The sequence below is a fragment of the Cricetulus griseus genome, chromosome 10 (genome assembly GCF_003668045.3).
Source record: "Cricetulus griseus strain 17A/GY chromosome 10, alternate assembly CriGri-PICRH-1.0, whole genome shotgun sequence".
Taxonomy (NCBI): Eukaryota; Metazoa; Chordata; class Mammalia; order Rodentia; family Cricetidae; genus Cricetulus; species Cricetulus griseus.
This window is the reverse complement of record NC_048603.1, coordinates 21676090-21692665: the sequence shown is the minus strand read 5'-3', so window position 1 is coordinate 21692665 and position 16576 is coordinate 21676090. Positions and strand designations below refer to the sequence as shown.

The following is a 16576-nucleotide window of genomic DNA, read 5'->3' as shown; positions in this document are numbered from 1 at the left end:
AAAAAGATTTCTCCTAAGTGATAATGAGGTGATTGTTTAGCAATAGAATTTAAGGTTCTCTGTCATCTTTATTTACTGGGTATGTTCTACGAGCTACTCATTGTTCTCAATATTTGTCACATATTTGCTCATTGAAGCTTTGTGACAACGTTGAGGAGTTCCCTCTATCATTTCTGCCCTTGAAACTTTGATATGGAAGCCCAAAGAAGAAACTCAACCAAAGCCACCCATCTGGAGATTCAGATCCCAGATAGATTAACTTAATAATTCATATTGCCTCTCTGCTGCTGGACGGACCTTCCAAACATGTCAGGAGAGGAAAGCAAACTGAAATCGGCAACTTGTCCTTCTCAGTTTGGCCTCTTCATATTGTCTCTCTAGCTCCTTCCCCCCAAGAGGCGGGTGTTTATGTACTAAGCATCCAGACTAAATGGGACAGGGAAAAGCTCATGGAACACCTGTGCCTCCTCCTGCCTTGAAATCAGAGCCAGCTCACGACATGAATTTCTAAGATGATTCTTTTCTCCCAGCACATGTGTGGTGGTGGATGCCTGTGGGAGAACTACACACAGCACACGAATGGACTCTTAAGTAGGAAAGGAGACCCCTGATTTCCCCTCCTTCCAGTAAGCTCCCCAAGGCCTGGCCTTGTGCAAGGTGAACAGCGGTGCTCAAGACATATTGAAGGTAGAAAACACTTTATATAACACTCCTACTTTTCCTTAGAAGCACTCTTCTTCCAAGGTCTCTTCCTACCAGTGAAAATCCTCTATTAAAGGAGGCTTAGTACTTTGAATAAATGTATGTTCATATGTGTACAACGGCTTGCATGTAAAGATATGTTACCCCTGGGAATTATCACTTGTGTAAGTTTTTTTGTGGATCACGTCAGATTTTCTTTGATTGGAAAAACCTGTCTTAACATCTAACTCTGAAAGAACTTCCATAAGCTAGGATCTCACCAAGTATCCATCCTTATTTGGGAGAACTGAACAGAGCATCTCTGACCAAACCAGACTCAGGTAGAGGAGTTAGAGTGAATGTTCCAGAGAAAAGGAAGGAGAGGAGGCCCAAGTAGCTCAGCTGTTACTGGTTCTGAGAAATGCACCTGGCCTACACCAGGATCTGAAGAACTGCTTTAGAACCAAGAACTGAAGTCCCAGAGAATGAAGACATGAATATAAAGAAATTCTTTCTAGTAGTCAAAACCAGCTAGGAATGGATGTGACCTGGTTCAAGGAAAGGTAAAGATAGCAATTACAATTAAGGAAACAAAAGTCCATTTATTGATAACTTACTTGGTGCTAAGCACTGAGGTGCATTTTTATCAGGTTATCAATTATCAGAGCTATGTTCAGTACGCAACCTTTCTCTATTGGATAAATAGAAACTCTGAAGCTCAAAGACACTGGGGAACTGAGGTCCAGACCTATGCTTACCATACTCTACCACCAGAGGAGACCTAGACAGAACTGAAGCCACTGTTTCTGGAGTCTCACATAATCTTGGCTTTAAACCCCACCCCACCCCAGTGCTTAGAAACAAAGAAAATGGAGCAACAGGAGGGAGCTAACCTTTTGCAAAGAAATTCACTGTGGCACCAAGAGTGGATTTATTGGGTGTGCTTACGAGAGAGAGAGAGAGAGAGAGAGAGAGAGAGAGAGAGAGAGAGAGAGATCGGAACTCAGGAGCTAGCTGCTTACTAAACCTTCAGTTAGCATTTGGAGAGCTTGAACATACATCAACCAAGACTGCTACTCCATGCTTCACTGGCATAGTCCACTTAATCCTTCCAGTGAGCCCAGGAGTTATGGCATTACCACTGCCTATTTCCGGGCTGACGCAGAAAGATCTCCAGGAGTTAGATGATTTGCTCAAGTTCTTGCCAAACAGGGCATAGCAGACAAGCTCCGAAGCCCAGGATCATGTGGCATCCTATGCCATCTGTCCTGTCACTCAGACTGCTTGTCTGTCCTCAGCCAAAGGCTCCAGAGTCACAAGTGGTGACTCACAGACCCCGGTGCAGAAATTCTAATCTCGAGGGTGATTAGAGATTGATCAAAGAAAGTAATTTCAAATGATATGATTGTCTGTAATCACCCTAATGAATTTTGGACTGTGCATGAGTGGAGAATGCAGAGAGGATTACAACCTCTGACTATGCTGTTGACTCCTGTCATTTCATTTGAGACTTGTTTTTGACTCAGAGGAACCACAGTGACGGCCCTAAATGGCTGGGAAGCCGAAACGGCCACGGTTAGCTGTGTGTTCCTGCATAGGGTGGGTGTGTGTGTGTGTGTGTGTGTGTGTGTGTGTGTGTGTGTGTGTGTGTATCTATTTTCAAGCTGTGATTGAGTATTTAAATATTCCTACTGCCATTTTGTAAGTGAACACGCATAAAGAAATGTCTTTAGATTTCCAAACAGAGAAAAAATAGCCCTTGGGCCGCCTGTCACGTTCTACCACATTCCTCATTTTTCTCATGATTTGTGTAGCAAGGAATGTGTTTGTTCACCCGTGATGGGTTTTCATTGTTCAAATTCTTTGTTTACAGCTTTTCTCCTTAAAGCAATAAATCATCAGCAAAAGTGATTTCCTTGATTTGTGTTTTTATTTTTTTTTTCTTGTAGTTTCTGTTGTTAGGAGGCAGTGATAGGGGACTGAGCATGTTCCACCAATGTATGGATGGGAGAAATTAAGTCCCAGATACTGGATAGAAGAGAATAGGAGAGGATAGACCGACAGGATAGCACTGAAGTCTGACTTGGTGAACCTCGGCATTCTGTTGGAGTTACTTACAGGAGTCTAGATGGAAGGTTACCACAGGAGTACACGTAACTCAAGGGCCGCTGCACCACAGAAAACAAACCCGGCGAGGGAAGCTGGGATTTCCCAGCTCACTGTATGACTTGAAGGCAGCTCAACAGGTCAGAGGGTCTCTCTTGGGCACCTCAGCCTATCTGTCTTTAAACCGCCCTGCTGATTCATCTCTTTTAGGTAGCTCAAATGGCCTTTGTTTCCTTGGTAGTTAGTTTTTACTATTTTCACAGTCTTGAGCATGGGGGTTGGTGTTTCTGGTCAGTTTTAGGGACTTTTTGAGTATCCCCAGTTATTTACTTCCTGACTCTTGGGATTTTTTTGGAGGGGGGGCTTAAGAACAAGCCTGTCTTTAGAATTTTTTGAGGCTTAACAAGTCTGTCTTTGCTAGGTGGTGGTGGCGCACACCTTTAATCCCAGCACTTTGGAGGCAGAAGCAAGCAGATCTCTGTAGGGGAAGCTGTAGCCACGCCTTCTTAGGGGCTGGCTACAGGTGTGCCTGACCACGCTTGTGAGGGCGTGGTCAGAGTGACGTAGTGTGACTGTGCTTGCGCTTTCGGTTTCTCTTTGCTTCTTGCTGTACAGGCTACTGCCACGCCGGCTGGCTAGGTCGCTCTCTAAGTAAGGCTTTTCCCTATTAAATACCCTTGTATTTCTACCTGACTCCGTATTGGTAATTTCCCACTATAGATCTCTGTGAGTTCGAGACCAGACTGCAGGAGCAGTCTGTTCCAGGACAGCCTCCAAAGCCACAGAGAAACCCTGTCTTGAAAAACCAAAAACCAAAAACCAAAAAAAGTCTGTCTTAGATCTTCTCCGATCTTAACAAGCTTTGAGCTTTGGAGAAAATTGTTACACAACAGTACCCAAGCTTAAAAATAAACAGAAGAGGGATATTTTATTCCCATTCTTACTCATTTATTTAGTAGCTTGCTATATTCTTCACTAGATGTGGGGTACCTTGAAGTCGGGGCCGTGACTACATAGCACAGTGCCTGGAGCATGTCAGGGCTGAGATGACAGAGTATCTGTTGCATACTGTCCTCAGTGCCAAAAGGAGCCACAGAGAAGCCTAAAGCTGGCTGCCAGTTGTCATGGAAACAGTCCTACCATTAGCGTTCAGCTGGGTCTTAAAACACAATACTCCTGGGATGCCTCGGCTCAGTGTCCCCAACTGGGGAATTCACGAAATGATAACACCTGCCTCTTGTTAGAGTACATCCTGCTTGCTCCATTTTTAAACAGAGGGCTAGCATAAAAGGATGATGTTTAACTTGAAGCCTGAGGGACCTAGGTTCAATTCCCCCCTGAACCCACATTAGAAACAAAAATCTGACCGTGGTGACAGGTGCTTGGGAAACAGAGACGGGTGGTTCCCTGGGACTCCCTGGGTAGCCAGCCAACTGGAATCAGCAAAGGCCAAGCAAATGAAAGACTGCCTGGAAAAACAAGGTGGGTGACGGCTGAAGAACGACAATTGAGGTTGACATTTGGCCTCGGCACGCACTCACACACCTGTGCGTGGCAGCCGTGTGCACTCACACCAACACTAGTTAGCTGTTTCCCTGCAGACGGGGTGGTTACAGTAAGACTAAACCTAAGTGTATGCATCTATATATTTAAGGCCATCCTTATTTAAGGTAATAAGCACGAAGCGTCATCAGTATTCAGTTGCATTCCTTCACTTTAATCGTGCGCTGCTTAATCACCGAATGTTTTTCCTTGTTTGAAGTTGGAATTTGATTTACAGACCACCTTCTCTAAGACAGGAGCAGCATGCTGGTCCTTCCCACACGGTGTGGTATGCTTAGCCATGTGAGCAGCTGCCGGTGGCTGTGATGGGTGAGGTGAAGGCCTCTCCCAGTCCCTTCTAGTCAATCTCTCCCAGAGCAAATGATACCACAATCCAGGCCAAGGAGAGACTCGCTTCCGGGTTAGAAAAGCCACGTGACTCATTTCCACTACACCTCCACACTCAAGCACAGCTTTTCTTTTCCTCAGAAGGACTCTGCATCTTATCACAGAGATACCTCGCCGTGTCCGCTCTCATTTCGACTTCGTTCACAACAGCCAGGGGATGGGACGAGCCTAGATTGTGTATATGGGGCTGAATGGAGAGGGAAAACAGGGACGTAGGTGCAGCAGTGTTACTTATCCATGACGAAAAATGGAACTCTGTGATTTGCTGGGCAATGGGTGGAACTGGAAAATATTTTAGTGACTGAGCCTCAGACAGACGAACGCTATGCATTCTCTCTCACGTAAGGGTCTAGCTTCCGAGTTTTAATATGTGTATTTATGTGGGGATTGACTGTATATGGACAGATGCCAGGAAACCAGAAAGAGGCCCATTACAGGGGGGAAATGGCTTTAATGGAGAGAATTAGGGAGGGTGATAGACACAGATAACATGAAAGTGGAAGGTGGAAGAGACTAAGAGGGGTAGGGGTATGGAGCTTGTGGAGGGGAAGGGGTGGGAGAAACACAACTGAAGCCAGGTGCATAAGAAGGACTACGAGGAAGCCTGCTTTTTATAAAGGAATCAAAATATAAAGGAAAATCTAAAACCAATTGGAAGTTGGGGTCTGGATTCCTGTGGGTGCCTCAGATTCAGGGGAATAAGAGGGCCTTAGCCGACATTTACTCAATAGCAGTGGGTTGAAACTGGTGAAAATGGGACCTGAAGGAAATGGTAAAATGTATATAATGGTTGCAGGACAGGCTGGCGAGCCTGTAATCCTGTCCCCGTGGACTAAGGCAAGAGGATTGCTTGAGTGTACAGTATTGAGGCCAGCCTGAGCAACAGGGCAGGACTATCTCAAAAAAAGATCTATGTATGTATGTATGTATGTATGTATGTATGTATGTATGTATGTATCTTCTATCTTAAATTTCATCTATTTCACTCTGGCCTCACCATCCAGGGGGAGCAGAAATGATATGTGCTAGGTAGGGTTTTAGTTGGGGGGTGGGAGGGGAGGAAGGGAGGGAGAGAAGGGAACTGGGATTGTCATGTAAAACCATCTTGTTTCTAATTCAAATTAAAAAAAATCTGGGAAAAAATCTCATCTATTTCTAGATATCATCTACCTAGCAATTATCTAGAATCTATTATCTATCATCTACCTATAGATCATAAATCTGTCATTTATCTATCTCTAGGTATTATATGTGTATCAATTATCTATAATCTATTATCTATCTATCCACCCATCTATCCATCAATCCTAAATATGTCATCTATCTCTAGGTACCATCTGTCTACCAATTATCTATCATCTGTCTATCAATCTATTATCTATCATCTGTTTACCTATCTATTATCTATCATCTATCACTCCTGTCTACCATCTATGTATCTATTATCTATCTACATACATATATACATATCTTCTATTTGTCAGCATTACCCACCTACCTATTCACACCTTAGTCACTCCTTATTTAGAAATCCATGTCCTGCTGTAATCCAGGCTCCTTCTATCACAGAACTGCTCAGACACGGATTTTAAGGAGGTTCTGGCACAGTCTGCTTACCATTTGGTACTCTCTGTATAGCACACCTCAGGCTCTTCACTCTAAGCCTCCTTTCTCTGGCTTTTATATAATACAAAAAAATGTGGATTTCTTCATCCATTTCAGTAAAAGGGAGCAAGAGCTGTTGGAAGCAGCCTCACTGATAACATTAAGAAATGCCAGCATGGAGAAGGGAGAGAAACTCAAAACCACACCAAAGCCCTTGTATCTAACAAGTTTGAATGTGACCATCTAATGGAAGAACAGAGGCATTTAATGGAAGAACAAAGGCACCTAGAGCCAGTGAAAACCTTTCAGGCCCATGGTGTTGATTCCTGGAGCTAACTGAGGTTCCACCATCCCTCAACATTGAAAGGTGAGGGCCTGAGCCAGTCCTGTGCTCAGGAGTTACAGGCAGGGAGACGAAAATACCCTGGGATGGCCAGTCAAGTCATTCAGTCTCTCTGGGTTTTGAAAACTACGTTTTTTGAGGCAGTGGAGACTCCCCTGGAGCCAGTCTAGCCAAATTGACGAGTGCCAAATTCAGTGAGAGTCTGCCTCGAACAGTAAGGTGGGGAGTAATGGAGAAAGATGCCTAATGTCGACCTCGGGTCTCCAGGCACATGCACACACAGGTGTACACACACACAAACACACACTAAATAAATGTAATGCAAATTCTTTTTAAAAGGAAGTCGTTTGTGAGTGGCAAAGTAACATATAGTGTGCAGCTGCATGCTTCCTGTCTGCAAGGCTCTCTGCTTCCTAGGAATGCTGGGATGCAGGAATCACTTCTCAGAGCAGGGATGAGTGACAATGGGTTTTGTGCCCATGGACTTGGTGGTCAGGAGATGATGTCACTGTGATAAAAAACCATGACCAAGGCAACTTATAAAGGAAAAGCATTTAATTTGAGGTTTACAGTTTCAGAGGCTTAGAGTTCAAGACCACAATGGTGGAAGCATGACAGAAGGCAGGCATAGCACTGGAGCAGAAGCTGAGAGCTTTCATCTAGACCTAGATCCTCAAGCACAAGAGAGAGAGAGAGAGAGAGAGAGAGAGAGAAATGAGTAGGTTTCCAGTTCAATAGAAACCAAGTCTATGCCCAGCAACACATTTCATTCAACAGGCCATACCTTCTAATCCTTCTGAGACCAACGGGCCAAGCATTCAAACATGTGAGGCTGTGAGGACCATTCTCAGAGAAACCACCACAGAGCACCTGCTGCGTTGTGGGGTGCAAATGGACAACGTGAACCCCATCAGAGTTGACTGGGTCCCTTAGGCAAGCTGGACCAATTTGATCCTTACTTATTTACAAAACGGACCGGAGGAAAACTTAGTCAGTAGAGTGCTTTCTCCACAAGTATGAGGACCGGAATTCAAGGGGCCCAGGGCCCACATTAATAACTAAAACAACAAACAAACAAGTAAAAACTGGTCAAGAAAGTAATCTCAGGGCTGAGAGAGTGAAGAAAGGCAGATTCCTATGTCTAATTGTCCAGCCTGTGTAGCTGAATTGATGAGTCCCTGGTTCAGTGAGAGACCTTGTCTCAAAATATAAGGTGGAGAGAAAGCAAAAAAGGCACTTGATATTGCCCTTAGACTTACACAAGTGCAGATACATGTGTACAGACACACACACACACACACACACACACACACACACACACACACAGAGAGAGAGAGAGAGAGAGAGAGAGAGAGAGGTAGAGAGAGACAGAGAGAGAGAGAGAGCGCATAAGCCAAGTACCGCATGACAGCACAGTGGTTAAGAACACTGACTGTTCCTCTAGAGTTCTAATTGAAGCATCCACATGGTGGCTCACAGTCTGTAACTCCAGTTCCCAGAATCCCTCTTCTGGCCCCCACAAGCACCAGGAACAGATGCAGTACAAACTCGAATCCAAACAAACACGTACACACATAAAACACTTTTCTAGAAAGCCAGGCATGGTGGTGCGTGCTTGCAATCCCAGTGCTGGGGGCATAGAGATAGGAAGATCAGAGGGGCACTCTGGCCAGTCAGCCTAGCCTACTTGATGAACTCCAGGCCATGCCTCGAAAGATAAGTAAACCATAGCAACAGCACAGAGACTGTCCTTTAGACTCCAAGAGCACATCTGTGCACCTGCACAACCAGGGGCATTGGTTTCTGTGGCCGTCCTCCAGCTGAGAAAAACCCTACACAGATCTCTCAAGCAAGTGCCCTTCACACAGACAATTAATGCTCAAGTAGGAAAGATCTGCAAAATGCCCAGACAATAATAAACTAAGACACAAAGTTCTATCGTGAGGCATTCTGGGATACAGAGGGGACGGTAAGAGAGAACTGGTGCCACCTTAGAACCTGGTGAAAAGAAGCCCTCGTGCCAGCCCTTTAGTGACAGGGCCCCAGGGACCTGTGAGGGGAGTGATTTGCAATGGTTTGGATATAAATTGACCCCCTCAAAAAAAGAAACCCCGAAAAACCTCACACACTGTAGACTTAGTCCTCAGTGAACACTCAGAAACACAGCTGCATCATGGGGGCACTGAACATGACTGCTGTTAATCCATCAGTGGATTCACAACCGAATGGATTCACACCTCCCATAGGGAGGTGATGAGCCATGGAAAGTAGGGCCCGATTGAAAAAAAAAAAAAAGTGTCTTTTAGGTATGTCCTTTCTGGGTGTTTATTGTCCCAGCTTCTTGCTCTTTGCCTCCTGGCTGTCACTATGTGACTGACGGCTTCCTCTTCCACAGTGCTGCTTCCATGATTTCTGAACCATCAGGCCACTGCAATAACCAGACGGAACTCTGAAACTGTGGGCTGAAATAAACCCTCTGGGTGTTTACATCAGGGATTCTGTCATGACCACGGAAAACTGACTGAAACCAACTACAGGTGTTCTATAGGTTTCAAGAGAATTACAAAATGCTTTTGATAAAAATGAGGAATTATGCAAAGTCCTGTTAACAACTTTCTCATTTAAGAAGCAAGTTCTGGGTCTCCACTCTCACCCAGCAAGCCCTTCACCCACCAAGCCACCTCCCCAGAGGCTGGCATGTGATGGGGAGGCAAGACAAATGTCTGGGGCTCTGTGGCCAACTCAGCTTAGATGGCAAGCTCCAGGTTCAGGGAGAGACTTATCTCAAAAACCATAAGATGGAGAGCAATATAGGAAGACACCCAATGTCAACCTCTATCCATCACATGTCCACATAAATACAAATGCCTACAACCATGCACACAAAGCAAACATCTCCCATGGGATGGGAGAACAGGAGTTGTCTTTTACCCAAATGCTTCCTTCCCAAAACTGTGGTGACCTGTTGTTGGATGCCTAGTGTATGGCGAGGCTGACTGCAGTGGTTTTTGTTGTTTTTCTCAAGACAGGGTTTTTCTGTATAGCTTTGTAGCCTGTCTTGACTGACACTCGCTCTGTAGACCAGGCTGGCCTCAAACTCACAGAGATCCACCTGCCTCTACCTCCCCAAGTGCTAGGATTAAAGGCATGAGGCACCAACGCCCGGCCCAGTATGTTCTTTAGTACAGAAAAAGATATGTCTGGCTAAAGGATGGTTAAAGGAGGCAATATTTAAATTACCTTCACCTGTTTCTTCTTTCTTCAGTATTTAGAAACCCATGTGACAAGACAGTGCCATTTGTACTGGTCAGTACCAATCTGTGGCAAAGAACTCCAACAGTAAGGAGCTCTGGGCTAAAACTCCACCCCTTCCTGTTCCACAGTTGCCACACACAGCCCTCAAGGGGAAAGGAAAAGACACAAGCCACTGCAAAGTTACAAATTTATTGGTCTGGAAATAAATACAAACATCTCATTAAGAAACTGCCCTGGTTTCTTGTCCGCTTTCAGGCATCCTGGTCTGGATCCCTGATCTTTCTACACAAGGTCGGAGGAAGCCTCCATGGTAGGAGTTGGTGGGTGAACCGAGCCTCTCATGCAGCCTATAGGGCGTAACTACCTTTCTCTAGCAACTCCAAGGTCCTGGAACTCGCCAGGCCTTGATGACTGATCTGATCACATTTCTTAGGAAGGTTAGCTACACTGAGAATCAAAGGGCAGTAAAACAGGCCGTGGGCATTAGGCTGGCATCGCTGCTAGCCCTGTCAGCAGGAGGGGAAGGATGAGGGGGCAGGGGGGAGGGAAGCGAGTTCCCATGGAATGTACAGATTCTGAAACCTCCTCCTCAGCCCACCCCCCACCAGAGCACATGGTTCTCTCTGAAGAACCAGCAATGGGCCAGTTAGAGACATTTAGAGCCAACCCCAGATGTCAATAATGGGAGACAAGGTTTGGCTCAATCCCCAGGGAGATTCCAGGTCCCGGGCTGGCTTTCCCTGAAATCACACCCACGGGATTCCAGTTACCCAATCCCATGCCTACTGCATCGCCACCCCTCCACAGCCTAGAGACTCACCACAGGCAAGGACCACTGCCACCTGTTGAGTTCTCTGTCTCAAAGAAGGCGACTACAAACCAAAACCATCTTCCCCAGGGACAAAGGTATCACCCACTGGTTCACACTGTGGGATGGGAGCCAGGAACCGACTGCAGAGCAGAAGTCTTAAACCACTGTGACACCCAGTATTTGCGGATCACTTTCATTTTAAAGCCCGGGAGATTGTTGACAGTCTCCCTCAGATGTTAAAAGGTTGCCAGAAAAAAAAACAGGCTGTGGGGTTTCAGCATCCAAAACTTTAAAGCCAGTCCCTTCGAGTGAACTGCGTGGACTCGGTTTCCTTCTACCTGCCCTAGATCCTGCCTCTTCTTAATCTCTGTCTTGTTTTCCCTTCTTAAAATAAGGTGCCCAACTTCCCTGCCTCGCTCCCCTTTCAAATCAGAAGTCTGTTTCCAGGAATGAGTTTAGTGGGGAGGAAACAGGAAGCAGGGGCAGGGAGGGGGAGGCTGGCAAAGTGCCTGCGAACCAGGATGCTGGATCAACCTGGGCTTGGAGCCAGGCAGTGTTACAGCTATGTGTTTCTTAGTTTTGGCAGTTTGGCGTCTGAGGGTAGAGAGAGGGGCCACCAGGCCACTTGTTAGCAGAACAGAACACTGAACTGCTTCTTGCCTTTGTCCACCACCACCCACTCTGGTCCCAGGAGGCAGCCTGAACATCTTGGGTCTGCCATCGCCAGAGTTCACTCTTACAAAAGCAGTTTTAGATTAATACCGCATTAGCGCAGGGTGGCAGGCAGGGGTTGGGGGCTAAGGGAGAGATCACAGTCCAGGAATGACTGGTGCACAGACTGCCTAGCAGGACACCTCCATGGACTTGGGCCCGGCATTGTTCCCGGTGGCACCCGAGTTGGGGGTGATATTGAGACGGGCATCCTCGCTGGTGTGGGAGCGGCTGCGGGGGCCCTCGCTGGTGTGGGAGCGGCTGCGGGGGCCCTCGCTGGTGTGGGAGCGGCTGCGGGGGCCCTCCAGGGAGGTGACACTGGAGCCAGAGGCTGTCCGGGAGCGCATCAGGCGGGTCATGCTGGCAGAGGGCACTGAGAACACAGAAGACAATGTGGTTAGGATGTGGGAAGTCGGACAATTAACTCCCCTGTCTCAATCATGATGTCCTCCTAGGAACCCAGGGGAGCGCCCCTTCTCTGTTGTAGTCATCCTTGGGGCATCCGCTCACAAAGGGCACAGTAAAGCCTAGATGTAGGAAACGCGTGTAATGATCACACGGCAAGAGACGTGAGCCATTCTCTGGGTCTGAACCGCCGTTTGTCACGTGCTTACTAGCTGGGTGGTGGCTGGAGTATCACTTTGGAAGCTTTCCTGTCCTTGTCTACAAAATGAAGACCTTCGTAGGATCGGGTAACCTTCTCTGCCATGCACTGTCAGTAAGCAGGAGAACGTGGAGGCCAGCAAGGCTGGAGCCTGCATACCCCAGGGAGGACCCAAGCTCTCACCACAAGGTTCCCACGGAGATGTTAGCAATCTGACCGACTTCCAAAACCCTGCTAGCTCTCAAGCCCTAGCAAGACCCAAAGTGCCCATGCCACCACAGTAGGTGACTGGCAGACTAGGTTAGAACAAAACAACCCTCATCCTGTCTGGGGTTGCGGTGTTCCCCCCAAACCCATGCCCACTTGAAACCTCAGAATAGTACCTTCTTTGGAGCACTTAATTTACTTACTTACTAATTTACTTAGATATTTAGTTAAAATGAGGTCATGCTGGATTAGGGTGACTCCCTAATGCAAACGCAGTCTCCTTAATAAGGCAAGAGAGGGCCATGCCCTTATGGCTGGAGACTGTAAGATGCATAACTTACAGTAGCCAGCAGGTGAGAAAAGACCTTGCAAAGTGAGCCCAGCCCTGCCCATACCCTGCAGCCTCAGAACTTGTGGGGAAATGCATTCCTGATATTTAAGTGTCCTATCTGGGGGAATCTTAGGGTACTCATTGGGGTGACTAAGGCCACACCCCAATGAAGCAGTGCCCTAGAGCAGACACACAAAGTTGGATTAGTCCTTGCCGGGTGGAATCCCCTCCTTAAACAAGTAAGTGTTGCTGCTGCTAGTTTCCTTTCCTTTCCTTTCCTTTCCTTTCCTTTCCTTTCCTTTCCTTTCCTTTCCTTTCCTTTCCTCTCCTCTCCTCTCCTCTCTCTCTCTCTCTCTCTCTCTCTCTCTCTCTCTCTCTCTCTCTCTCTCTCCCTCCCTCCCTCCCTCCCTGCCTCCCTGCCTCCCTCTCTCTTTTATGAGTAAAGCTCCATTTAGCCCAGGCTGGCCTCCAACTCTGTGTGGTTGAGATGACCTCGAACCACATGACCCTTCTGACTCTGCATCCCAAATGCTGAGATGACAGTCCTGTATCACCACATAACTAACAGCCTATTTTTAATTCAGAAAGAACCGGGTCAGTGCACATCTGTGGCTCGTATGTCTCTATTTCTCCATCGAGTCATTATTTCTCCACCCAAATCCGTGAGTCCCGATGACCTCACCCGGAAACAGCAACTTCCCCTGACACCAGACACACAATGAACTAGCCCTGTTGTAAGCTCCGCATCGCAGGCTGACACCCTGTGATCAGCAACCTCCCCTTGGGCAACACCTTTGGGTCTGTGACTCTTCCTATTATTTCCCCAAGGTCTATGGGAAGCCTTGTCACACTGAACTGGGGACAGATGTGAGACAAATTTTGGGGACAACCAGGGCCTAGCTTTTACTTCCTTTCCTCCCAGAACACACAGCAAAGGGGCTGTGATCCACTCCCAGCAAGGGAAACTGGACTGCCCAGCAGTTCTCTCCCATTTCCATCAGGTCAACAGGCAACTGTGTTCTGTTGGTGATGGACAGCTAGCGATGGACACCTTGTCTGAGGCACTCGTATCTTGCTGGGAAACTGGTGCTTCCCCAAATAGGCAAAGTAGGGAAGAAACACAAGGTTAGACTTCTCCAGCTAAGGATGCATGGATGGTAACTCCAAGCAGAAGGCAGGAAGAACTTTGGGCCAGAGCCACAACTAACATCCCAGCCAAAGTCAGTGAACCATCCCAGTCAGTGAACCATCCCAGCCAAACATGTGAGCCCTGGTCATAGCTTGGTATTTCTGGGAAAAAAAAAAAAAAAAAAAAAGGACTGCTGAGTGACAAACTCACTCTAAGCTTGAAGCAGGAAATACAAAGTCCCTGAAGCAGGCTGTGGTGTCCTTTAGGTCCCTGACTTAATGATCTAGCAAGGACACATTCTTCTGCCTTTAGTCTCAGGCACTCTGGTCTCCCTCTTACATGGGTCTCTGGCTTCGTTGGCCTCCCACACACCCCTGTGGCCTGCTTAGGCCCTCCCTTGTAGGATTACTGTAATGGCTAAAGGAGGAAACAGAAAAGACTTGCTAACCTTTTCTCCCCTCCTTTGCTACAACTCTGGTCTCTCAAGCAAGAATGTAATCAAAATTAGGGGCATTCCTTGTTGAGCTGTTGATCATTATTTTTAGGGGTGGGGGAGTGTTTAAAGGGATAGTCCTAGCCTGGTATAATTCCTGCCCTGTAATCCTAGCACTTGGGAAACTGAGCACGAAGATTATTACAAATTAAAGACCAGCCTGACCAATAGGGATATTCTATCTCACCCCTGCCCCCAAATAATCTTTAAATGGGTCCGATCTTCTGTTCATGCAAACATAATGGCATCTCATTAAACAGACTGAATACACGATGAGGTCTTCTGAGACCACAGGGCTCAGAGAAGCCATCACCCTCTTCGTTTGTGTCAACATGCTGTGTGATGTGTGCCTCGTGGTAACCAAACTGGTTGCTGATGTATTCCTCATTCAGACATGCATGGTTGTGATGACTCCTTTCTCAGACTTGCCCCAGTGTTTAAGAGCTAAAGCCAACCAAGATGACAGAGCCCTCTCCCTCCCCTGGCTGGCTGTGACATTGCCATTCCCACATCCCCACCTGGTGCCCAAGGTGTACTACTCACTGTATCCCATGCCCTGAACAAAGTACTTGAAGGCCTCAGCAAGCTTGGCGGGCTGTAGGGGAGAGAGAGAGTATGAGGTCAATGACTGGAGGTCCAGATCACCATGACCACCTGTACCTGCAAGCCAGAGCTCTGCCCAAAATGGAGCCACTACATAGGGACAGAAGCCACGCAAGAACCAAGGGATGGCTGTGGGGACCAGAGTCAGCCTTGGTCAGGAACAAATGTCACCCAACCTGCCTTGATGGGGGACGTCCTTCTGCATATATGTTTCTCTTATTGATTGATGTATAAAACACTGTTTGGCCAATAACCAGTAGAGGCAGAAAGATAGGCAGGGCTAGGAGAATTTGGGGGAAGACAGGCAGGGAGAGCCTGCCAGAGAGTTATGTGGAAACTGGGAGAGATGTGACACGCCAGGCGTTCTCCGGCAAGATAAGTCCATGTAGAAATATATAGCTTTATAGAAATGGACTAATAATTAAGACAGACCTAGCCAAGAAGAAGCCCTAGCCATCAGCCAGTTTTATAATTAATATAGTGTCTGTATGTTTTTTGGGGGGATAGGGGCTGAGAAGGGCGGCGGGACCTGGCGGAACAAAAGAAAACTCCCGCAACCTGCCTCATGGCTGAAAGATCATGGATAAATTCCAGCACTTTCTGAGTCATATCCTCAACTCCCTATGGGACCAAGTCACACTCCGTGCTCAAAGCCCGGTGCCATGAGTCACCTGGCCTGCTAGGGGCTCTGCAGAACTATCTCCAGGAAACCTGCTACCAGCCTGACAAGACCGGTGCTCCTGGGTGCACAGACAGAGATGATGAGCAGATGGACTGGCTAGTGTCTACCTAAAGACCAGAACTAGTAAGCAAGGGTCACATGGGTGAACCAGTTCCTCCATGCCAGGAACTCCGTGCTTGAGGTGGTTCCCATCAGGTTGACGGTAAGACGGTTGGTTGGGTAGAAAGAAGGACAGTGATGGGAAGATATTAGTGGAAAGAAAGAGAAGAAAGAAAGGAAGATGGACATTTTGATGCCATAGTCTCTCTGCCCCTTTGTTGTTCTGGGATTGAGCTCCCAGTGGCCCCTGGCTAGGGCAGGAAAACCGTGATTCTGACCCCATGGCCACACCATGTCCATCTGGACAATCTCATAAGCCTGTGGACCTCAGGGTCACCCAATCCCCCAAAAGCATATTTTATGAAGAAGGTATTATGCATAAACCACCATTGGACTCCACCCAGAGGGAGTGTGGGAAAGAAAGCACATAGGCTACACAAAAGCACACGAAGCCCACCAGTGGGAGGTGACGGGTGCTGAAAGCCACAGTTTCACTCACCTGAGAGATCTGAGGGAGGCCACCACAGTCTGCCATCTAGAAGGGAGGGAGGTTGGTTAGCACCAAACACGAAGGCCATAGCTTCGGCGGCAATCTGTGCTCGGCCCCAGGACTGCCCACCCGACACTGCCCTGGACTGTGATTGGATGATGCTGTCGACTGTACACCCCTTTATGCTTCTTGGCAACTACTCCTTAAAGCTTACACACAGCAACAAGCCCCACAGACCACTCCGTTTAACCCTTAAAAGCATACAGGGCTCAACGGTGCCATTTTGGAAGCCATGGTTGCTCATGGTTCTTTCAAGATTCCAGCCTCCAGAGTATACTCAGTGGGGAGATCCTCAAGGAGCCTGAGCCTGTAGCACAGTCCAGACACAGCTGCCACACACGGGTGGCTTTGGGTGTACAAACAGCCCTGACTGCATGCTGTGGGGGTTCTGAAGATCTCTAACACAAGGTAGCAAT

General features: G+C 47.4%; 1 protein-coding gene across 1 annotated transcript in view; it reads right to left on the bottom strand.

Moving 5' to 3' along the window:
* Positions 1-10110: 10110 nt before the first annotated feature.
* The window catches only part of Ndrg1 (N-myc downstream regulated 1), a 40824-nt gene continuing 34358 nt past the window's right edge, over positions 10111-16576 (bottom strand). Inside the window, exons 14-16 of the mRNA XM_027431706.2 lie at positions 16110-16145; positions 14770-14821; positions 10111-11835 (exon numbers count right to left, since the gene is read on the bottom strand). Coding sequence (XP_027287507.1) covers positions 11594-11835; positions 14770-14821; positions 16110-16145 — 330 coding nt within the window. The 3' untranslated portion in view covers positions 10111-11593. The remainder of the gene's footprint in view (positions 11836-14769; positions 14822-16109; positions 16146-16576) is intronic.